At 39.5% G+C, this 23,362-nt stretch overlaps 2 protein-coding genes across 8 annotated transcripts in view; one reads left to right on the plus strand and one right to left on the minus strand.

The window, feature by feature from the left end:
• Nucleotides 1-56: 56 nt before the first annotated feature.
• On the minus strand, nt 57-23,018 carry LOC120802298 (solute carrier family 13 member 2-like). Of its 5 annotated transcripts, none has more exons than XM_040149964.1 (14): nt 22,709-22,796; nt 16,405-16,445; nt 14,549-14,749; nt 12,106-12,234; nt 10,614-10,750; nt 9,487-9,746; nt 9,223-9,400; nt 8,991-9,113; nt 7,651-7,860; nt 5,592-5,692; nt 5,317-5,432; nt 4,104-4,265; nt 3,870-4,007; nt 57-2,189 (listed from the first exon to the last, which is right to left on the minus strand). In XM_040149964.1, the coding sequence occupies exons 3-14, from the start codon at nt 14,648-14,650 to the stop codon at nt 2,058-2,060; spliced, it is 1,788 nt and encodes a 595-aa protein (XP_040005898.1). In that variant the 5' UTR covers nt 14,651-14,749; nt 16,405-16,445; nt 22,709-22,796; the 3' UTR covers nt 57-2,057. The 5 variants fall into 5 exon arrangements, with proteins under 5 accessions (XP_040005898.1, XP_040005899.1, XP_040005900.1 ...); XM_040149965.1 differs by lacking the exon at nt 22,709-22,796 and adding an exon at nt 19,749-19,896; XM_040149966.1 differs by lacking the exon at nt 16,405-16,445 and having other exon boundaries at nt 22,709-22,794.
• Nucleotides 19,631-23,362, plus strand: part of vtnb (vitronectin b) — a 9,487-nt gene continuing 5,755 nt past the window's right edge. The window contains exons 1-3 of one of the 3 annotated variants that reach the window (XM_040149969.1): nt 19,631-20,189; nt 21,558-21,674; nt 21,797-22,042. In XM_040149969.1, the coding sequence (XP_040005903.1) occupies nt 20,126-20,189; nt 21,558-21,674; nt 21,797-22,042 (427 nt within the window). In that variant the 5' untranslated portion in view covers nt 19,631-20,125. Of the gene's footprint in view, nt 20,190-20,616; nt 21,675-21,796; nt 22,043-23,362 lie in introns of all 3 variants that reach the window. The other 2 variants (XM_040149971.1, XM_040149970.1) reach the window with 2 other exon arrangements.

A 23,362-nucleotide genomic window follows, 5' to 3' on the forward strand; every position in this document is an offset into this window, starting at 1 on the left:
TGGGTGTCAAGTAAATGAGAGAGAGAGAAAACACACTTTGTTCGCATGATGATGCTTTATTTTCAGAATAAAAACGGCTCTGGTACATAAACGTGTAATACGGGGGGAGAAAAAAAAAAAAAACGCATCACTGCTGGGATGTTCTTTCTACTACTTTCAACCTGTAATAAACAAGATAGGAACTGACCTCCGCTAAGATCGTAACCTATTGGCAGCCTCTTATCTCAGAGTTATCCTTCAACCAACCTTTTTCATCTGTGCTCACTGTTCACAATGCTTGTAACATCTTCCTGCTGTTGATTTGTGCACTTTCTGTGTTTTACCCTCCTCAGTGCTTAAAGACATTTTTCAATGTCACCTTAACTTTGTGTACACGTCCCAGTAATTACTGGAGTGGGTTTTGTTAAAGGAATAGTTCGACATCTTGGGAACTAATTTCTTTTTGGTGCCAAGAGTTAGACGAGAAAAGAAAGGTACAAAATGAAATGCCTACCAGCACCTCTAAAGCTCACGAATCAGCATGTTCTTATTACGATTGCCTAATCCGTACAAAAACTTAAGTGTCAAAGTGATATGATTTGCTGTGGTTTAAGGGTATATATAACAAGATATAACACGTTAATCAGTGAGCTTTATAGGTGCTGGTGGGCAGATGTTGTTACCTTTGGACAGAGCCAGGCTAGCTGTTTCCCCCTGTTTCCAGGCTTTATGCTAAGCTAAGCTAATATGCTGTGGGGGAAGCTTTATATTTAGCGTGCAGACACGAGAGTGGTATCAATCTCCTCACCTAACACTCGACAAGAAAGAGAATAAGAGCGTTTCCCAAAATGCTGAACCATTCCTTTAACAGCATTCACCTGTATTCGTCTAGGGAGCGTATTTCCAGATTAAAAAAAAAATTCTCTTCTGGTTTTACAAATAATCACCTAAAGTCTCTTTAGTGTTTACAAATTAAAAGTAAAGAGATATAAAGTCAATGCCTGCTAATGGTAAAAACAGTGTGACAAAATCACTGATAAAAAATAAAATATGCAACAAAAAAAACAAAGACTTAAAGTCTAACAAAAAGACCAAAGTAATAAGTTAAATTAACTGATACAATTAATTAAATTTTAGCTCATTTACATGGTGACTGAAAAAACAACATCACTCAGAATAATCAGGTTATTTTAAACAATCACTCAAACAAACACTGTATTGCACCTTTGCATGATTTGTAAATTATAAAAAGATTAATGAGATGACGCCACATTCAGGGAAAAGTGTACAAGGAAATGACCTCAGTCTCTCTTTAAAGAAAAAAAACACATCATTTCCCTTTTGTGCAGTCACTGCAATGACATGAGGAATTACCGAACGCTAAAGGGAGAGCGTCTTTAATAATGGAGCTACTAAACTGATAGCACTTCAGGTTTATCTCAATTTTAGTCAGTTTTGGTGTTTATAATCAAAACGACTGATTCAGAGTTCTGGGACTGTAACTGTTTGAGTTGCAAGGGCGAAAATGGGCAAACAAAACAGTCCTAGTGAGATGTTCTGAGATGTAGTAGTGCACCACTGCTGGGTGCAGCCGGGTCTAAATGGTGCTTGTGCTTTGGACCAGGTTCATCTTTAAACTTCATTGTCTTTACCACATTTACCGTAGACAACCTTCCATTTACTCCCCCCTCTTCCTTTGCTCATTTTAAAAATAATCAAAGCCTCAGCTACAGCTCAAAAAAAGTGGCTCTCTCTCCTTTTCTTCAAAGGCCCTGAAAACTTTTTTTTTTTCCTCATCAGCTTTTTTTCATGAGCAAAGGGATCCTACAGTGACTAACGTGTACTATTTTCTGCCAACAGTTTAGGTTATTTCAAAAGACAGATTTCTGAGAGTTTTTGACTATTAACCGCTTGATAAAAAAAACATACCTAAGGGTAATTTTTTAAAATCTTTGAATGTTGCTTATTTAGTCCTGAATATTTGATGAAATATTTTCATGAAATAGAGAAATACCAGTTTTCAGGGGCTTGAAAAACCAATTCTGTGTCATTCTCTCTCTCTTTCTGTCCTTCCTTACTCAAGGTTGGGCATGTGTAATGTTGGCCCACTGAGGGAAGGTGCCCATGTCAAATATGGCGTATCCCCAGGTATTGATCCCCAAATTAATGGTCAGAATCCCAATGATGTTCAGCATGAAGCCAGTTTTCACCTGGAAGAAGAAACACATTCTGATCAGCATACGGTAGGAGTGCAGTTCAAAAACCAGGGTATATGGGAAAAAGAAAAAAAAAAAGGCTTTATAAGTTATTAAAAGGTCTCAAATTGTATTTACAAAAGTCCTGAATATTTTTTTAAACCAGTTGTAGGCAGTACTGTTGATTATAAAATGTTTTTTGTGTGAGATTACATGCTGTGGGGAGATGTTATACACCTATAAACTAAAGGCAGCATCAGTAACGCTGTTACTACTGCTAGCAACAGTATCTAGGAAGCTCATCATCTCACGTTTCTTAACTTAAATGAATTAATAATTTCAAGCGGTTCATCCATCCATCCACTGTGTGTTGCTTAAATGGGTCCAGGTTGTGTTAATTCAATGAATTAGGAATTATTACAACATACTGCTTTGAAGTACTGAAAAATATGATATACTATAAATAATTCTAGGCCATATCATCCCTGCTGGTTTTCCCTTGATCCTTAATACTTTAGCCAGTAGGATCGTGAAGTGAGTACTAAATTGCATTCTACGTGGTATTAAAAAGGTCTTAAAAAGTCTCAAATTTAACTTTGTGAACCCTGCAGAAACCTTGAAAAACACAGACTGTTTATTTCTGTATAAGCCTGTGTAAGAATTAATCTCTCCATTAATTTTCATTTTCTTGATCAACATCCAGAAATGATCTGCTCCAGTCTCTCTCTTTTGTTACATGAAACATGAGGTGCTTTTAAACACAGAATAATTCAGTTAGGACCTGCATTTATCACACTGGTAAAAGTGAAAATTTGGACTCAGGTGAAAGAAAGAAATATAAATCCTTCATTTTTTTTTGTTTTACTCCTAATCCCAGACTTAAGAGTAAAAACTATTAATCAAATTTCTTAACTCCTACATAGCTGCAGTGCAGAAACAGGTGAGCACACACGCTCTCAGACATGTTTTAGAGTGATTTTACCAAATAACGTCGGTTATGATTAATGGTACCGTATGTATAATCCAGAGTAGGGTAGTTTTGTTTGCATTTGATATGGACATTTGATAGGATGTTACACCAAATTTTCTTTTTTCTTTATATTTTTTTTTAGTTGCATTTTCTCTGGGGTCCAATTGACTTTGTTTGCATCCACTTTTCATTGATTGCCTGAAATCTTTTTGTGTTACTAAACCCTCAGTTTGGTTTTCTTCTTCTTTTTTAGCCAATTTCCTATTATTCCATTCCTAATTATATATTTATTTTTCCATTAATTGTTACTGGGGACATTAATGCAACTAAATCATTGTTCTAGAAGACACCAAGGCCTAAAGAGGGGTACTTTTGAAGGTGTGTTTGCTTGATTGATAGATGTGTCTACCTGTCACACTCACACCCTATCACTTGCCCTCTGACTCATTCCAAGACTCATTCAAGACTCAAAACGTCTTTAAAAAAACAAAAACAAACTACAGGTCCAGTCATATTTCCTGCATCAATATTTCTCCACAGTCATTGTAAAGGACACTTACCTCTCTCCTACTTCAACATAGACATTTCTTTTTGACTACTATCCTCTTTTAAATTAGATCCATGAATCATTACCTGGAGCCACCTTAAACCTTGCTCACATGGATGATACTTAGATACATACAGCAGATTGTGTATTACGAACTGCAAATGTGTATGACTCTCACCATGTCGATGACTTTGAGTTTTCCAAAGGAGAAGGCTATGGCGTTGGGTGGTGTGGCCACAGGCAGCATGAAGGCCAGCGAGGCAGCAAGAGTGCAGGGCATCATCACATACAGCGGGTGTATCTTTATAGTTATGGCCTAAGAGACACACCAGCACAATGCGATTTAATACAGGGAGAAATATTGTGTGCACAGCCGTGTGTGCATGTGGACCGTTTCTGTAATCACTTTTACCATTGAGGCCAGGATGGGCAGGAACAAGGTGGTGGTGGCTGTGTTGCTGGAGCACTCGGTGAATGTCGCCACCAGCAGGCTGAGCAGTAACGAGATGGCATAGGCAGGAATTTTCTCCAGAGGTGCCAAGCTCTCTCCCAACCACGTGGACAGACCTGAAATCTGTAAAGAAATAGACAAGGAATGTAGACCTTTTTGAGAAAAGACTCTTAATATTGTTATCAGTCACACTACCAGCACGGCTCTGTTGGTCGGTCCACCGAGTTGATCCAACCTTAAATATCTCAACAACTATTGGCTGGCTTGCCAAAAAATTTGGATGAATTCTACTGACTTTAATAATGCCCTGACTCGTCATCTAGCGCCACCAGTGGGTCACTTATCCAGTGAAATATTTCTACATCTACTTGATGGACTGGTACAAAAATTTTGTACCGACATTCACCTTGGAGATCCCCTGATATTTCCTCTAGCGGCACCATGAGGTTGATATTTGTAGCTTTACGTCAAATGTCTCAAAAACTCTTGGATGGATTGCTATTTATGTTGGCTAAATTTATAATTCTTTAAACTATACAAACTGACTTTTTGGCCAATTCGGGGCAGCGGAAACACGTTGTGAGCACAGCATTGACGTGTCATCACCTTTTCAGTTGATATTGTGACGTTGTTAACAAACAGTTGCATATTTATACATCAGGCAGACATTGAGCAACATTATCATTCACTTGGAGTCATGTTTTGGCCACCTGGCCAGAGTAAGGACAATAGTCACTCTCCTTTAGCTCTGTTTTTGGTCCCTACCAACTCCAGAAGTAAACACCTGATTGTTTCGCAGCTAAATGCTCCACTATGTTCAGCAGCTAAACAGCTCACTACTATAGTTCCCTTCCTTTTAAACTATCTAATTTAAAAATGAGGCTTCAATTTTTCAATTGGACATTAATCAATCAAGTCATTTGTTAATTTATCAAGTAATCATTTGCCCTAAGAACCCTAAAAGAATAATAACAAATACCTATCTTCCGTTCCCAGAGCCCAACGTGACATTTTGAAATTATTTATTATCTGACCAATGCTCAAAAAACCCAAACGTATCCAGTTTATAATGGTATGAAACACAGAAGGACAGCAACTCCTCACATTTGAATTGACTGTCAAGTTTTGCATTCACTCACTGGAAGGAGAAGATACAGTGCTCATGGGTTTTTACCTCACTGCCAGCAGCCAGAGCAAAGCCTCCTCCCAGCAGCAGGATGATGTTCCAGGGCATTCGCTCGTGGACCAACTGCCAGTTCAGCAGAGTCGGGGGAGCCTTTATCATCTTACCTGTGAGACCCAGATGAAGTTTGAACATGAAAGAGTAATTAGTTTGAAATAGCAGTGTCATATCTTCTGGGTAATCATTGAGCTGAAATTTAGGCCATAGGAACAGCATTGTACAACATTAATAGAGATTTATTGGTGGGGTTAAAATTAACATTTCACCTGCTTCGTTGCAACCGTAGCCTCCAAACTTGGGCAACTGGGAGGGGATGACGAAGAATAGCATCGACATTAAGATAGCGATGGTTCCATCTGACACAAACCTGCAGTACACAAGATAAAATTATCCAACATAATGATGTTCAAATATGTTGTTGCCATGTTTCCTGCTCTGTTTCAAAGTGCTGTCACAATACTAACCTGTTTGAACTATGGAACTAAAAACAAATATGCATTTATTGATGTAAAACTGCTATATTATTTGTGTTGACAAACGATTTAACTGGAGGGCCTGGGTTTTGCAAGTTTCTGCAAACTTTGAGGGACAAGAAGAGAGGAAAAAGAAGTAGAGATACAAAGTGAAAGTCTGAAGGGAGAGGAGGAACAGAAAAGTAAGAGGTTTAGCAGGAAAATATTCAATATGTCCTATGAAAAAAACAAAACCAGTACTCAGTGCTTTTCGACATCCCCAACCTGCAACCCCCCGTCACCCCATCCATTCCTACTTAAGATTTAACTCTTTACTGGAGGGTCACAAATACATAGTTTCATCTTTAAAATGGGTTAATAAAACAGAAAACTAAAACAGCTGGGCACTGCAATCTTAAGTAAACATTACTTAACATGGAGTAAATATTGTATTGCTGGGGACTATGTTCAGTTGTGGATTTGGTGCTCCTGTGAATATTTAAAGCACCAGGATGGTGTATGTGGGATTGACCCAAAATACAAACTAAACTACACTGCGCATGTTCAAGGCAATGAAGGAACATGTCACCCAGTTTAACTGTGTGGCCCATGAAAAACTGCAGTCGTTTCAACAAATGCCCCAAAACGAAATATTGTGCGTTACCAGTCTCAGAGTCGCAGAAGGTGAGGGGCCCCTGGTCCAGGAAGTGCTCTTACTCTTTCAATATAACAATATCCTCAATGTTGCTTAACATAGAAACACAGGACTCTCTCGCATAATGTAACAATCATAAAGGGTTGAGTTATGGCCTCCAGTTTTAATTATTTCAACTTTGTGTCTGAGAAATCATGTTTTTTATATGTCATTTTGGCATAGTGGACAAGTCTAAATACCACAATACCAATGAGCCTAAGACACTATGGTGCTGCATTTTGTCATTGCAGTTGTTAACAAAATGCAGCAGCATAGTTGTGGAATTCAACCACAATTGACCCAAAAATTAAGAGTGAAACAATTTAAGCAGCAAATTTCAGTTTCGTCAACAGTGTGATCTTTATGTTCCACTCGTCATTAGCAGCTCACCTGACAGAATTTTTTGCTCAGTGACTGGATGTTTCCTGCTGAAATACGTCTTCGGAGTCATAGTTACCTTCTCCCCCCAAATTTTTTATGCGCACAAGCTCATTCGTTTGACTTATTTCAAAGAATCAGATTTTTTTGTAACACAGGTGTTAATGTTTTTGGACTGATGATTGAACCCGGAGAGTCTCATGCCAATCCGAGCCATAAAAGTGCCTCAACTGTGAGACACAAAACATGGTCTATGGGAAAAATGAATAGGAATTTTACTTACAGAACCAGGGGCACTCAAAATAGGTCTTCCCAGTTTGCAACTCATAGCAAGACAGACAAGTGTGAAAGACTTTAACCGCTGATCCTTTGCCATTTCCTACTGACAGTCGACATTCAGGGTCATTCCCTAACCTTAACCAAGTGGTTGTTAATGTTACCATGATGCCAAAGGTCCCCTGACCTTAACGAAGAAGTAATTTTTTCCCAAACCCTTACCCAAATCTTAACAAAGTATCCAGATCATGATCTTTCCCTAAACCCAACCAAATACTACCAAAGCTGTCACATCATAAAAAAAAATAAAAAATTATTTTACAGTTGTGATTTGTAACAGTTTCTAGACCACAGTGGTAGTCTATGGTACATAATAATAATCAATATTAGCTTTGGCTACACAAACAACACTTCATTTCATTGTTGGTTTTTAGTCTTGTCATGGGAAAAATATAGAACTTCACCACTTCATTTCATCCTCTAAAGTCATCGCAAAAAAAAGGGAAGGGAAAGCGAGAGACTCACTGGTCCTCCTTATTGAAGAGCACTGTTGCCCAGCCGTCAATGAAGCCGGGCTCCCTGGTGAACCACAGGACCACCAGCAGGACAAAGATGGTGAGCACTGCCCACTCGGAAAACTTCATACGCCCCAGCTTTTTGTATTCCTCCTTCATCACTGTGTACGCCTCCTTATCTCTGTTGGTCTTTACGCCACAGCCAAAAGATTGCTTCAGGCTGAGGAGAAAAGTACAAAGTGCAACGATGCTGCAGATTGGTTAACAAATCAAGGACATTTTTGAAGACCGAAGAAGTGTGGACTGAAGTGGTTAAACTTTAAGTTAGATTGAACTATTGCTTTACAGCATTTTTTATAATTTCGACAGAGGTTCTATATTGAAAATTACTCATTTTTTACTAACTCAGTGATTTTTTTCACTGTTTCCCCTCCGATACTTGGTGAGTATTTGATTAGTGAAGGTTCAATATTCAATTATCTTATACTCATGTGCCGTAAAATGCCATCATTGCATTTCCATACAATGAAAGACTTGTGCCCTGTCTACTCTCCAGTCAACATGTACAACATATACATAGTACGCAGTCATGCTATTCATTCCACTGTCTTTACTCAAGGTTATAGTAAATAGTGATCTTTAGCTAGGAGCAATTGCCATACAACATGGTTACTGGTCCCAGGCCAAAATTTAGTCTGTCACATACTTTTTTGAAAAACAACTTGTTGTCTTTAGACTTGAGTTTTTTTTTTTTTTTTTACAAATTAAACAAACAAGAATATAATGTGCTAACTAGTGAGCTTCAAAGGTTCCGGCAGGTGGATTTTGTTCTCCAGGCAGAGCCACGCTAGCTTTTTCCACTCTCTCCAGTCATTTAGCGTGTGTTAAGCTACACTAACAGGCTGCTGGATGTAGCTTCACAATCAATCTTCTCATGTAACTCTCCAGGTCAGTTCACCCAACACATGACAAAGTACACCCAATGATTTTGAGCCACACAAATAGTTTAACTTTTATTTTGCAACAGAGGTTTGGAGCACCTGCCACACTAAAACAGTGGAGGCGAATTGAATGTATGTGTGTATCTCCACAACCAATGTGCTGATTTCACAGGAGACTACAAACACCTCAGAGCTCTTCTGCCTTAAGAAGAAGAAGAAGAAGACAAATTCAGTAGAAATCTAAAATATATTTGCATGGGTAAATACCACATGGTGTAAGTGGGAGAATATTTTAAAATTTGGGTTAAAGGATCATTTAAACATAGCGACAAACATCCATGTCTTCATTGCCCAGAGAAGCATCTGTGGCTGTACTGTACTGTACTGTACTAGACTGAAGGTGCCTTACTTGAAGCCCAGGAACATAAACTGAAGCCAGAGCCAGGAAAACACCAGCATGAGCACCATGTTGGGAAAAGCAAAGCCGAACCAGCTGGCAAAGTTGATCACATCATCATTTTTAGGGAAGATCCTTCACAAAAGGTAAGAAAGGTGGAGGGATGAGAAGAGGAGAATCAGCGGTTACGTATCTGGAATAACATTCTCTTGTGCTTGTTGAGTGATATTTGTTAATGCCTTACTTGTCGATTTGACCCTTGAGGATTAGATTAGGGGTCGTGCCGGTGAGTGTGGCCGTGCCTCCGATGCTGGCGGAGTAACACACGCTCAGACTGATCCCTTTGGTCAGGAGCTCGTACTTCTTCTCCAACGCTTGTCTCCTGGACTCCTTCAGTGACTCTGGACTCTGCTCATGTTCATCTGGAGCCCGACACGTCCGGTAAATTAAACTTACTGGAAGGGTTACTCTCTAGAAACCTATTAATCTTGCGGATATCTTTACTTACACACTCTGTTCTCCATCTGAGTCTGGGTGTCTGGCTGTTTTGTATTGTTGGTTATTTCCTCCTTAGTTTCTCTTATCTCGAGCTCAAATGCACGGTTGTCCTCGGCTGCAGCCTGGAAATCTTGTTCATTGGCCTTGGTCTCGGTGGCTTTTAGCTGCTGCAGCACGGCTTGGGAGATTGGCAGCATCATGGCTGTGGTGGCCGTGTTGCTGATCCACATGGAGAGGAAGGATGAGACGATCATGAAGCCCATCATTAACCTGCGTGAGAGGGTAATGAAAGGGACATATGATACTGATCGTGAGTAGCTATGTGTCGAAAATGATGGACATGAGCGCTATTTTCAAATTTAACATCTGCTCGCGACTTATCATGAGAAGAAGGTTTTATGCCGTCATACAAGTTGACAACTGATTTCCTTTCACATACTTTCCAATGATTTTTCAAAATTTTCTAGAATTCATTTTGTCGCTCAGTAACATCGTCTGTTATTTACCAACAAAGGATGATGCAAAGTTACTGTGACGTCTCAAGTTAGATTTTATGAGCATCTCACTTCTGTAGCTCATTTCCCTTAAAGTGAACTTGTGTAACCCATCTCCGTTTCCTGTGCAGCCTGCACCATTTCTATATCTGGTTGTGTTTTCTGTTTGTACGGCATGTTTGTTACTATAATTAAATGTGTCTTCTCACTTTGCAGTGTTTTGTTTTTCTTTTTTTATCCAAATGCTGCATAAGTGTTGTTCAATTCATGAGGCAGTTTTCTGCCTTTGCTTTTGTTTTGCATAATTGCACGTGCTCTCATGGCCAACGTATTCAAAATAACATCAAATGACTTGTTAAGATCTATGTTTTTTCTGCGGTTGATGCCTCTGTGTTTAAGGAATCGCTCACAAGCGGCAAACAGTGTAAATTCAGAGAATAAAAAGGAAGATTTGTGTAATCAGTTGAGCATATCTGACAACCGTTGTTACTCTAAATAAATGTAATGTGGAAACTGATCTAAACACACACACAAGTCAAAACTATAAAGATTTTTGCAGGCGGTGTTGACCCTCTAGTCACTGCTTTGTTTTTGCTGTCTGCTGTAGTGTACAAAGATGAGCTGTATCAATAGGCTTTCTTACAGGGCTGGACGAACACCAACCAGCAGCAAGACTCGGAGAGCGATGCGCTTATGGAGGTTCCACTGCTCCACTGCTATGGCCACTAGCAGGCCACCCATGAACAGCATGTTGGAGTCTTTCAGATATTCAATACTGACCTGAAACAGATCACACAGGAACAAACTTCAGTGGAGGAATCGAAAATCCAAAACGAGCATAGCAGGTTTTTGAACTGATGAGGTAACCTGTGAACTCTCTGTCTATTACAGAGGTCATTTGTCATCCAATTTGTCTGATGAACAATAAAAGTAAAACACTGGGATCAGCAGATTTGTCCTCGTCTGCAAAGCTACAATACGTCCTGAAAATAATTAACTGAAAGGTCAAATCAGCAGTAGAGATTTCCATTGTCTGATTGAGGAGCCTTAATTGTCACATTTCTAATGTCTATGAATTGTTAGCAGTTCCACCTGAGAGTAATTTCCCAGCGGCAGAAGTAAAATGCTGCTTACAAATTGCTGCATGAATTTTAACAATCAGATCATATATAATATAATATAATACTATATTAGTCACAGTAACCATTTTTCTGCTGATTGAGTATTTTTACTCTTGTTACTTGAAGTACATGTATTTTGCTGATAACACTTCTGTACTTTTACCAAAGCAGGGGTTTGAATGCAGGGCATTTACTTGTAAATAGAGTATTTTTACATTGTATTGTATTGGCATTTTTACTTAAAGCAAAGGCCTCTGCGACCAAGACTCGAACAGCCGTGCGGGGATATTCCCTTCTAAAGTTTTTGAGTGAGCCTTGCCCTTCCGCCCGATCAGAGAAGGCCAAAGTCAGAGGTGGGAGCTCAGGGCTCTCGACCAATTAATTAGGTGAACGCACTTCTGGTCCACTACTCCTCTCGCACCGCGGCTTCAGGCTAGTATTAGCTGCCGGAAGACGTCACGATGGCTGACTAACAGGCTAGCGAGCTGCCGATTCCTGCGCTAGCTGAGACAGCGAATGCGAGGAGGACGCAGGTGAAGGGCTGGGCGAAGGTTATGGATCTGAGCACTTCTTCCAACATTGAATCTGTCAATCAGTTCATCAAATGAGGGGAAAAGAGTCACGAAGACTGCACGCAAAGTTCAGCTGCTCTTAACCTATGTTAGTCCCAGTTCTTTCTCTTCCCTTTTCTGATTGCTTGTTGAGATATACTGGTGTCCTGTTATAAAACTTTCTTCCACCTACTGCCTAGCATTTAACTAGCCTTTCTCCAAATGGAGATATTTCTGTTCCTGTTATGAAGGATGACAACGTGCAACAAGCTAAGTCAAATTTAAAAAATATTATGATTTTTTTTTTAATTATTATTATTATTATTACTAGAAATAGTACTACCAAAATATCTGACAATGTTATAGTCACAAACGGCTGTATTTAACTACAGGTATATAAAAAAGTACAAGTACATATATACCAGCACATAATGAAGCACAAAAGAGTAAATAAGGACTGTACCGCTCCAGCCGTCATGATGCCCATCATAGGAAAGAGGACGACTGGCAGTAGGGCAGTCACAGCCAGAGGCATACACTCTGTACACCAGTACAGAGCCATTAGGATGATAGCGTAACCACATCTCGCTTCCTGGAAACACACAAACGTACACTCGGGTCGGAGGTGGCAGTGAAACAGAAGTGTTCAAATTCTCTAAATGAAAAGCGACAAACTTCACATCATTTGTCTGCAGCAAACAAGCATCTTTGCATGTCTCATCAGGTTTCAGTTGTAAAATGACACAGATGGTTGTTCGGATTTGGATTAGGCAAAGACAAACCCACACACACAGAAGCAGAGGTAGACAGATGCAGTAAAGCAGATACAGTATTTCAGCTTCCACATCCTTTCTCTTATCTATGGCCTCTCTTTAAAAGGCAGAAGAATTTACACACTGCAGATAGCACTAACGCTTGATCATAAAACAAACAGTTTGTCTTTTCTCTTGTCTCTTGAGATAACTCTTTATGGGTTCTCTGTAAAATCCTTTTTCTCAAAAACCGTTTAATCTACCCGACACAAAACTTTCCACTGCCACACACACGCGACCTCGCTCAACCTTACAGGTTGTGCACTGCAGTGTCTGCTTCATGGCACTAACACTATTAAAAATATTAACACAAAGTGAGATAAAGGAAATACAAAATGTGCCAGATATGTTAATTATTGTAACATTCATATGCAATATAGGAAATTACTTGTTACATAGGCATTTTGCGTCACATTCACTCTTCTCTTTCTATGTTTTTTAGCTAATCTAAATGTGATAGTTCCACATCATGCATTTATTCGCTTCTTGCTGAGAGTTAGATGAGAAAATCGATATCACTCTTGTATCTGTACACTAAGTAAGAGGCTGGAGCCAGGAAATGGTTAGCTTCACCTATATAAAATGCTTCTTTGAAAGGAATCAACCATCACAATTAATTGACAAATAATTGTAAAAGTGGGGATCAATTTGAAAAACTGTCTGATTTTCCCTTTCATTTTGTAAGTATTAAATGTCAGTTTTAGGGGTTTAGATTTAAAGACAGAATGTGTTAACCCTAACTCCTGGAAATTACATTTATATACTACTAGTGTAACATCCTGTCCTGCCCCTGTACGTATATCTCGCTTTGTTATCAATGTTTTCTGTGCTTCTTGAAAGTGAAAGTTGAGAGAAACTGTAATCCGGTTGCAATTACTCTTCCTATAAAATGTAATTGCTGTTGCAAATTAGCTGTATAAAGCCATAATTTGTAGGAGACAGGGTTGAATGTGTTAAAATGTAATCATAGCATCACTCCAGTAATTGCAATGGCATTTTTTTTGTTCATAAAAACACTTGACTCACACAACATCAAAATCAATTTACTTGATTTTGCCAGTCGAGTTGCTGACACATGCACAGCAGTGTTACCTCTAGTTTTAGAGAGAGAACTAAAACTAAACTAAAGAACTAAAACTAAAACCACCTCAAACTGTCAAAAGTTATATCATTTATTTATTTGTACACGTACAGAAGAGTCTGGAAGGCAGCTTGGCAGATTAATCAAACAAGTTGAAAGTTATCAGAAATTTGCATCACTGACATACAACATCAAATATGAAGGATCCTCCATCCTCCATCAGCCCTCTGTCTAAATCTAGTTTTAGAAGCTTCATTTTTTTCATATTATATTGTTATTATATATTATATGTTGTTATATGTTGTTACGTTGTGTTTGATCAAATTGCTTCCACGTTCTTCTGTATGCCAAGTAATTAACACGAGGAAAACCGGGGGAAAGGTCGTATTATTCCATCTTAGAAGAAGGCTGCAACCAGGAGTTAGTTTCATTAACAATACATCTGACAATTATTTTCTTTATTAATCTGTTGATTGTTTGGTGTAAAAATGTCAGACGTGTTGTGAAAAACAACATTCACAAAGTGTTGAGTTTACTCTCATAGAAAACTCAGAAAACTGGCAGATATTCAAACTGAATTTGGCAAAGTGAATTTTAGGCACTTTTGTTTAAAAAATGACTCAAACGATTAATCAAGTGTAAAAATCATTGACAATCATCTCATCGATTAATCAACTAATCAATTCAGCCTTGCAGTACTGGTTGGTTTCTGGGTGTATTGAGAAATAACGTAAATCCCATTTACAGGGCCGGGGGATAATAAACTGGACAAGCATAATGAACAAGTGAAATTGTTTCCATGATGTACCTCCGACATGTACTGTAGGCTACTGAAGTAGCAAAGGGAGCAGAGAGGGAGAACAAATATCTTAAGACACAGTCAAACCAACGATAGCTGTTACCTGTTAAAGACTCTGGAAAACACTGATGGTTAAATACAGATTAAAACAGCCCAGTGAATGGAAAAGTTCTTTCCTTTATGGAAACGTACACACACAAACACGCACACTCACCGATGTAGGGCTGCAGAGGGGCAGGGGAAGGAGTACTAGCGGAGTGACGACGATGATGATGTAGTTTCTGTGGTACAACAGCCACTTCAACCAACTACCCATGATTCTCTTGGCAAGACTGGCAAGCGACTTAGAGGGTAAAAACTACCCAGAGGTCTCCCTGGTGACTCAGAGCAGACAGCCGATCAAGACAAACACCAGCTGATCAGAGGGAAGACGAGACAGAGGAGCAGGTAGGAAAAAATTAAGCTACACACCAGGGTCAGGTGAGTTAATGGTAAAGCACAAGTGAGGAAAAGTAGAGATGTGCTCCACAGAGAACCAGGGAGGTAAAGAGGCTGATATGACCTGCAATTTAGTCTTTATATCTCTGGTAGCGTATCAAACATTAACTCAACACCAAAGAGATCACAATCCTTGACAGAGAGGCAGATGAAACTATTGGGAAACAGAGGAATGTAACGGCAAAGGTACAGTCAGGGGGAGGGATTGACAGATGAGAAGCGAGATAGCCACACAATAGACAGGTTTATCATCTGAAGGAGCGCAGCTGTGCCAGGTTTAACCAAAGGTCAGGAGCTGTCCATGTGCCAGCTGAGCTGAAAGGTGCATGCAGCCCATGGATGCATTGTGAGAAAATAGTGCATGATGAGAAAATGGGCCCCTGGGCACTGACAGGTCAGAGGCCCCCCACCTCTCCCACGTATATATGACCCCCAGACTGAAAGGGACACAAAACTGTTTGTAGTCATTTCGTGTCTCTTTGTAGTTATTTTCAGTTTCTTTGTTGCTCTTTTGTGTCTCTTCGTGGTCGTTTTGAGTCTCTCGTGTGTTAAATCCATCTGGTTTTTTTTGCCATTTTATGGTGGGCTATGTGAAAACAACCACACAGCTTTCTTATTTACATGTTTTATCAAGTTTGCTAACAAGTTATTCCAGTATCCTAGTCACATGGGTTTTGTGCAAAGTTACAAAAGTTTGTCAATTAAATAATTAAACACAAATACATATCTATTGCTTTTTATTTCTATTTCTGTGTGCAGAAGGCAGCCCGCGACATGAAAACACAACAGTTTTAGAGTTGTGGGAACCTTAGTTTCTTTTTTACAGCTAGGCTGGCTGTGCTCAGCTCAGTTAAGCATCTCGCACAAATCTCTGTACTGATTTCACAAGATACTGAGCCTCAAAATTTTTTTTTTTTCCAGAAATAACTTAAACAACTCAGATATCAGCGTCCTAAAACTTTGACATAAAAACGATATGGATTTCAGCTTTAAGGGTGGGTTGTTCCGTATTAATTAAGAACTTTTAGATGTTATAATTTAAGTCTGACGGATAAAAAGCAACATGATAACGTCTACGTCTAAGTGAACGTCTACTATCAGTCTGTTCATAGTAATCATATCAGGTGTGGTGTTTTTATGACCTTACATAACGCATGGGAATCACTTGGAGCTCTCTTTTGTTTTATGATTAAATCCTTCCACTTCTGATGAGAGTTAAGCTTCAGCTAAGTCATGAAACACACTGTCAGCCAAATCAAATCCAAACAAGTGCTCATGTCGTATCACAGAAAGCATGTTTGGCCAACTCTGAGAACCTTTTATTGAGAGTGAGATGCATGGTCTGGCATAAGTAAGTGTTTAAGAATTTCTATTTAAGTGTTCGAGTTTACACACTCTGCCACCTGAGCATGATTACAACAAAGCCAGAAAAGAGAGAAAAGAAGTAAAAAAAAAACAAAAACAGAAAACAAAATAAAACAAAAAAGCGGCCTGACTACCCAAGCAATTCCTCTCCCACATATGTTACACTGATAGGATGTGTGTGAGGGATATCAAACATCTTTAACTCACAGTTGACATAGTAAGTGGGCATTTAGTCCGGATCCCCGGGGCTATGTGGGAAAAACAGCAACATGTTATCACTTGATTACGAGGGAAACGATTTTTTTCAGTTTTTATGTCAAGGTTGGAGCTGCAGTTATAGAAGGTAAATATAGCCAATTAAAACAAAATCATATCCTGCAGTGTAAACAAGTTAGTGCTTTGTTTATCGACTGATTGATTTAAAGCCAGTGTATGGGGACCGCACTGCGCTTAGAAAATAAACGGAGAAAAAAGAAAAAACACTTTTTCACTCAGAATGGTGTTCCCCATCTTATATTAACAGTACATCTCTTTCAAAAGTATTCTAGAGTTTCAGATGTCTTTCAGTTAAAAAAAATCGAAACATTTTTTGAAGAGCCTACGCTGATCAGGCCAACAGAGAGAAAACAAAAGTGAGTTCAAATGATGATAAAAAATGGGTAGAAATTATTATTAAATCTGCCAAATATCAATATGATAATTTCATAAACATAATGTTTAGGCCTGACAGCAGGAGTTTTACTGGTATTCTCTCTGATATATAAGTAATACCACACTTTTCCCCACATTTTTCTGAACACAGGATGTCATTTCTGTAGTTTAAAGAATATTTTGTTATTCTACTAAAACAGACATTGTGGTAAATTACTATTGATGTTATATGGAAGAGATGTGATAGCTAAATATAAATGTTACCAGCACTAATGAGAGAGTTGGGATGCTCTCAACATTTTATGAAAGAGGGACAACCAAGCACTTCACTACTGTCTGAATACTTAGTAACTGAGTTTTTAAACACTCAGATTGAAGAATAGGACTGAGCTGTGCGCTGTTTTAGTGCAGATTTTATGACTGGCTGTGTTATGGTGCCCCGTCTATAATCAGAGGCTCAAAGGTTCGGTGATCATTGTGTTCTGAAAGCCAGCCTCAGTGGGGCAGCTGACTTCTTCACTGACTGGATTAATATTTGACATGAAAAGGGGCATAACAATAAAACCTATGCATATTTAAAATGGCATATAACAACTTAACATACAAAAGTTCAGTTATGGAAAGAAGATGCATATAAAATCTAGTAACACCTTATGACACAGTTTACATTTTAATTTCATTGTATGAATCATGAAATACTTACCGGATCCTACTGGTACTTAGTTACTTCTTATTAAACATTAAGATTACCTATATGTGTCATATTATTACATGACTTTATAATGTTATTGTTTTCCTTCCTCAGATGACAATAGAAGCCTTTCATAGCAGGGCACTTGACAAAGGCATGTTTGTTTTCTACTCCCAGCGTACATGAGCCGAGCTGCCCCAGTGCCAGAACGAACACGCCTGTTAGGAGGAAATTCTCAAAAAGCATAAACCCACTTCATGATTTGTCCTTACTCCGAATCATAAAATGATGGTGAAAGTCATGGCAATGGAGTGCGACTGCAGCTTGCCTGCTGACGGCACACCTGAAAAATCCGATCACCTCTGGAGGAAATACGGTAAAGGTCTCACACACAAAGAACATTCATCAATCACACACCATCATAATACTGACATAATGATAACGTCCATCCATCCATTCACTTATCCTTGAGGGTTGAGTACTACAGTTGTATAATAACCTTCTGCGGCTCTGGGGGAAGCTCTCTAAAGTCTGAGGAGTAATCGCTACCTGGGCTTTAGATCTAAAACGTTGGACAGAACGTCTGCATTACAAGGTGGAGATTTGTGTTTTAAAAGAAGTGGGCACTCACCAGTCAGGGAGGGTCTGTTGAGTTGTACTATGGAAACTGTAGGATCTACTGTAGGACTAAAGTTCAGGATATCTTGGGCTCTTTGCATCCAAAACATGAGGCGCTTGCAAAATATGACGCTTTGTCATAAATTAAACTACCCAACAGTATAAACAAGTGCAGCCGAAATGATCTGTTGATTAATCAAAAAAGGATTGATAGATGATTAATTGGCAACTATTTTGATATCTGATTACGTCATTTTCCAAGTCAAAATGCTGTAAAAAATAGTAACTACTTGAAGTCCCATAAAAAATAGTTAAACATCAACTCCACCTCTACCAACTACTGTAGTAAAATGCTACTTACATTTTAATGCATAAGAATGAATAATCTATTTGATATATGATTGTTTAGCAGACGCTATACTTTAAATGCATTTTCTGATTATACTCCAGTAAGATTTTAAATGCAGGACTTTTACTTGTAATGGAGTTTTTTTTTTTTTTAAAGTGGTATTCGTACATTTACTTAGGCAAAGGATCTGAATATTTCCTCCACCACTGTACCATAAGCAAAACAAAATCAACAAGGAGGCCACTAAATATCCAAATAAACACAGTAGATCTGAATGATGGTAATAAAAGTAATATAACAACAAAAACTTTATGGCCGTTTCTATCTTTCTTTTCGTTGTGTGTTCTTCTAAGCGATCTCGTAAAATTGTATGTCTTCTTAATTGACAGCTATTAGAGATACAGAAGAAACCCAAGTATATCGTCACTAACTGATACAAGTACCACAGAAAATCAAAGTCCACCTGCCCGTGTAATCTGTCCTCATTAGATTTATGGATAGTTTTCACTGCGCTCAATAAAAGACAAACCCATTCTCAAACACCACTGTCTTCCTTCGTGGTTTGGACTGGTTTATATACCGTTGTTGCAAGGACACACGTTTCAGTTTGAGTGTAGAGGAAAACTAATATACCAAACCCCTTTGACTGGGAAGTTTTGTTTCTATATATAAAAAGAGATTTTTCAATGTTCAACAGATGCCTGGAGGTCAGATGGGCGAGTGATGAGGAGGTAACACCATCCCTTTAACCTGTGCACAGGCTCAAGCTTTCCGCCTGGTGGTGATGCGCAGGTGTCAGTCTCCGTGTCGCTTCGCGGTGCTCAATCTGATTCCCAGCCTCTGTCAGACAATTTCCTGTCGCTCACGATCCAAAATAAAACAAAACAGTTGCTCCAGATGATCTTAAAAAATATCCCACATCTTCTTGCTCTCTCTCTTTTGCGGTCATCAGGGCTGCATATGGAAGAATCCATTGTGTCTACTTTAGGGCTGTTTTTTTTTTTTTTTTTTTTACACCAGAGCTCAATAAAGGAAAAATACTGACCTGGTTACACAATGTTTGAGCTCAGATACACATTCCCTCACGCTCCCTGTCACTCACCCAGAAGTAACATCTACTTTACAAGACAATAGCACACTTTTGTTTCTTGTCTGGTCTGTAATTCTGCATTTCAACCGTGTTCCTAATTAAGAAGCATTCAGCTAAACAGACTAGCATTGAAAGATTTTATTCTACATTACCTGTCTTGTTTTTTCAAAGACTGAAATAACCAAGAAGCTGATAATGGTCTGTTAAATTTGGCAGATAACAGGAAAGTTGGTGGTGTGTTCTGCGCCTCAAAGTGATCACGTCCGTGTTAGGATGATGTTTCTGGGACCGACAGGACAGAGATCAGCCATCAGAGTTTAATGATTATCAGAGCCGGGGTCAACAGCTTCGGAAAAATACATATCGATCATCATCCTGGCACAATGCTGAGCCCCAGAGTGGGGCTCAAATTCATCTGACTATAGCACACTGGGTGCAAACAGGCAGAGAAGCGCACAGTTCTCTTCTGAATTTAGATTCCACATTTTGGGTTTATCGTAGAAGAGTGGAACATTTTCTGTCAGTCGACATGAAGCCAGCAGTGACCCTGCTGGGCCTCGTCCTCCTGCTGGACACCACCTTTGCTGCAGAGGGTAAATCTCCCAGATTGTCTTTTCTAATTTGACTTCTCTTTTGTGCTCTACGTCCACAGCTCAGGATATATTATACAGACAAGCTGAATGCAGGATATAGTCAATAAATGTTAAAAATAAAAGACAGTTTGTCCTCTAGAGACTGTCAGTTATGTCACAATAATTCAGGACAATATATGTCGATGTATGTACATTACACAGGAATTAAACGTATAATGTGTACTATTATATCAGTAACATATTGTACTTTTAAGTTTTGTAAAATGCATTAACGATTAAAGTAAGTATTTTCCCCTGCATTTACCGTAAAGCATATCTGAACATAAGATAACAATGTGATGTTACTTTTTGTATTTTATCCTTGGCTTAAAACGACAGCTTTTTGGAATCTCTTTAAAGTGTTTTTAATACACTTTATTTTTTTCAGCATGCTTTCATTCAGCCTGTTTTTGCCAAAGCGGCTGCGTGTGCCAGAGCATCACAAAGACACACATACACAAATACGCACACAAAAAAAAAAACATTTTGAATTTAGAAGTATAGCGAGTTCTTGGAGCTGACTGCCGTGCATCTAAATGGCTGTTACTAACAGTAAGTACATTCACTGAAATACTGTACTTAAGCAGAGTTCTGAGGTACTTGACTTCCATTTTGTGCTACTTTATACTGATACTGTGCTTTTTACCCAACTACATTTACTTGACAGCTGTAGTTACAACTTAATTTCCAGATTAAGATTTTACATTAAAGGAAAATATGATAAACCTTATAAAATACAACACGTTGTTGAGGATTAAACCTTTGATTTCCAACCTTTTTGGCTTGTGACTGCTTACACAAACGTTGCGTGTCATTGTGCGTCAGACATTTCCCCCTAAACTTCTGGCGTGGTGTCCTCTAAATAACTGTTTGAGGCCCAAGGAGATAAAATTATCCGTGTTGCAATAGAAGCAAAGATTAGAGAAACATCCAAAAAATTAAAACAAATTTATATATCAGGCCTTTTTTTTCTTCTTTTCTCTCACTTTCCACCCGGAGCTAGTTCGATCGGATTGATGCATCGGTATCAATAACAATGTAATCATGCGATAAATAATTATACATCAGTCACAGGGCTTTTTCTCTGCAGAATGTGTACTTTTACTTTTGATACCTCAAGCAGATTTTGCTGCTAATGCTTCTGTACTTTCACTGAAGTGGAAATTTTAAATGCAGCATTTTTTTGCATCGCTGTACTGTTACTTCCACTTCAGTAAAGGATCTGAGTACTTCTTCCAACACTGGTTTTTCTAAAAGCCTGACCAAGACCGCACCGCACCGCGTGAGTGCGGGACACATTCCACATTGAAACAAACTGTGTTTCGACAGAGTCCTGTGCGGGTCGCTGTGGCTCCTTCGATCCACTGACTAAATGTCAGTGTGACTCCATGTGTGTTTACTATGGGAGCTGCTGTGGAGACTTTGAAACCATCTGCCCCAAAAAAAGTCAGTACAGTGGTAGAATATCACCATTTCACTGAATAAGCTGAATTTTTATTTTAATGGATACACTTCGAAACATCTTCATGTGACAAAACTTTTATTTTTTAATTATCTTCTTCCCACAGTTGCTCGTGGTGATACCTTCGAGGAGGGAGCGGAGGTAACAGAAACAGTGACGACTCCTGCTACAACTGTCGGCCCGACTCTCGACACAGACGCAGCAGCTGCCCCTCTCCCGACCGACGCCCACCAGCGCCCACACCACCACGGCAAGCCCGCGCCACCCGTAGACCCCGATGCAGCAGCCTGCAGTGGTCGACCTTTCGATGCTTTTCTGCAGCTGAAGAATGGGTCCACCTACGCATTCAGAGGTAAACCTGGACATCCGAGACTGCAGTATGTTCGCTTGGCCTTTTTTTTTTTTTTGGTGCAGGTACCAAATGTAACGTTTTCACAAAACTAAAAAACAAACAAAACAAAACAAAAAAAAGGCCTAATTTTGTAACGATCATCGTGGATCTGAGTTTGTCAAATGGTTTTTAGGAACATAATAGCTCTGTGCAAAAGTTTTAGGCACTAAAAGTAACACGAGGATGCTTTCACGGAGTATGTCACGAGCAGTTTTTGGCTGGACCACAAAAGCGGGGCCGGCCCTCTAAAACCGGACGTCCCCTGGCTGAGTGAGTGACCCACGTCGCAAAAACAAACAAACAAAAAAAAAAAACATACTTATACCATTGGTCAGCCGAATACCCCGTGACTGGGTGCTGACGGTACACCATTGGTCGGCCGGCAGAGTGTTGGAGTTCTCCCATTGGCTGTTGCTCTTTCAAAATAAATTGGTGCAAAAAAAAAAAAATTTCTATTGCGTCACCAGAGGGGTATTTACAAGCGGTGTTGCCAACTTAGCGCCTTTGTCACTAGATATACCGACTTTTCAGACCCCTTTAGAGACTTTTATTTATTTTAACCCCCCCCCCCCAAAAAAAAGAAAACCACCTAGCGAGGAATCTAATCTGATTTATTTTTGGACAAACCTTGGCTACGTTCCGTAGAAGAGAGTCGCCAGCTTTGCTCCGCGAGCGCGAGGTCGGGCACCTCTCCAGGCGTCTCAGTGAACCGACCGCAGGGCAGCCGTCGCGGACGTGAACGGGCTTCCGACTTTCTCTCTGAGCGGTCATCTTACAGGTAAGCGTGGCCGGAGTCGCAGCACAGCCGTTGGCTTTAACCCGTGCGGGTGGTGATTTCTGTCACGTGACGTGGCGGTTATACAATCGGGAGTTTAGCAGTGCAGCGCAGCAGCTTGGAAGTGGCTTGGAGGTGACTTCCGGTTAACATGTAGTCGTAATGGGCCGCGTTTCAGTCACTATTTCACACCTATTCCGCCGTCTGAAGACAGGGACAGAAAAGCGTGTAAACGAGAACAGCTTTATTGGGAATTCGGCTGCACAGAGAGCGTGGGAGACGAGCAAAAGGATAAAGGGAGCTACAGCCTCATACTAGGTTTTGGCCTGGTCTTGTGATTTATCAGTTAACTTTATACAAAGTACAGTGAACAAAAAATATTATTTGATTTTGTTTGACCAACCTTGAAAACAGCATCAGTTCTCCTCAGCACACTTGTGTACAGTTTTTTTTTTTAGGGTACCTGTTGTCCCAGGGACCTTGGAGAATTCTCCTGTGGATTTAGG

This window comes from Xiphias gladius, chromosome 17, assembly GCF_016859285.1.
Source record: "Xiphias gladius isolate SHS-SW01 ecotype Sanya breed wild chromosome 17, ASM1685928v1, whole genome shotgun sequence".
Taxonomy (NCBI): domain Eukaryota; kingdom Metazoa; phylum Chordata; class Actinopteri; order Istiophoriformes; family Xiphiidae; genus Xiphias; species Xiphias gladius.

Excerpts from the sequence above, each read along its gene's own strand:
- LOC120802298 (XM_040149963.1), bottom strand. The coding sequence starts at position 22,852 with ATGACCGCTCAGAGAGAAAGTCGGAAGCCCGTTCACGTCCGCGACGGC. Across the intron at positions 9,401-9,486 it reads TCAGATGGAGAACAGAGTGT|ATGAACATGAGCAGAGTCCA; the intron begins GTAAGTAAAGAT and ends GTCGGGCTCCAG. Across the intron at positions 4,008-4,103 it reads TGCCCATCCTGGCCTCAATG|GCCATAACTATAAAGATACA; the intron begins GTAAAAGTGATT and ends TGTGTCTCTTAG.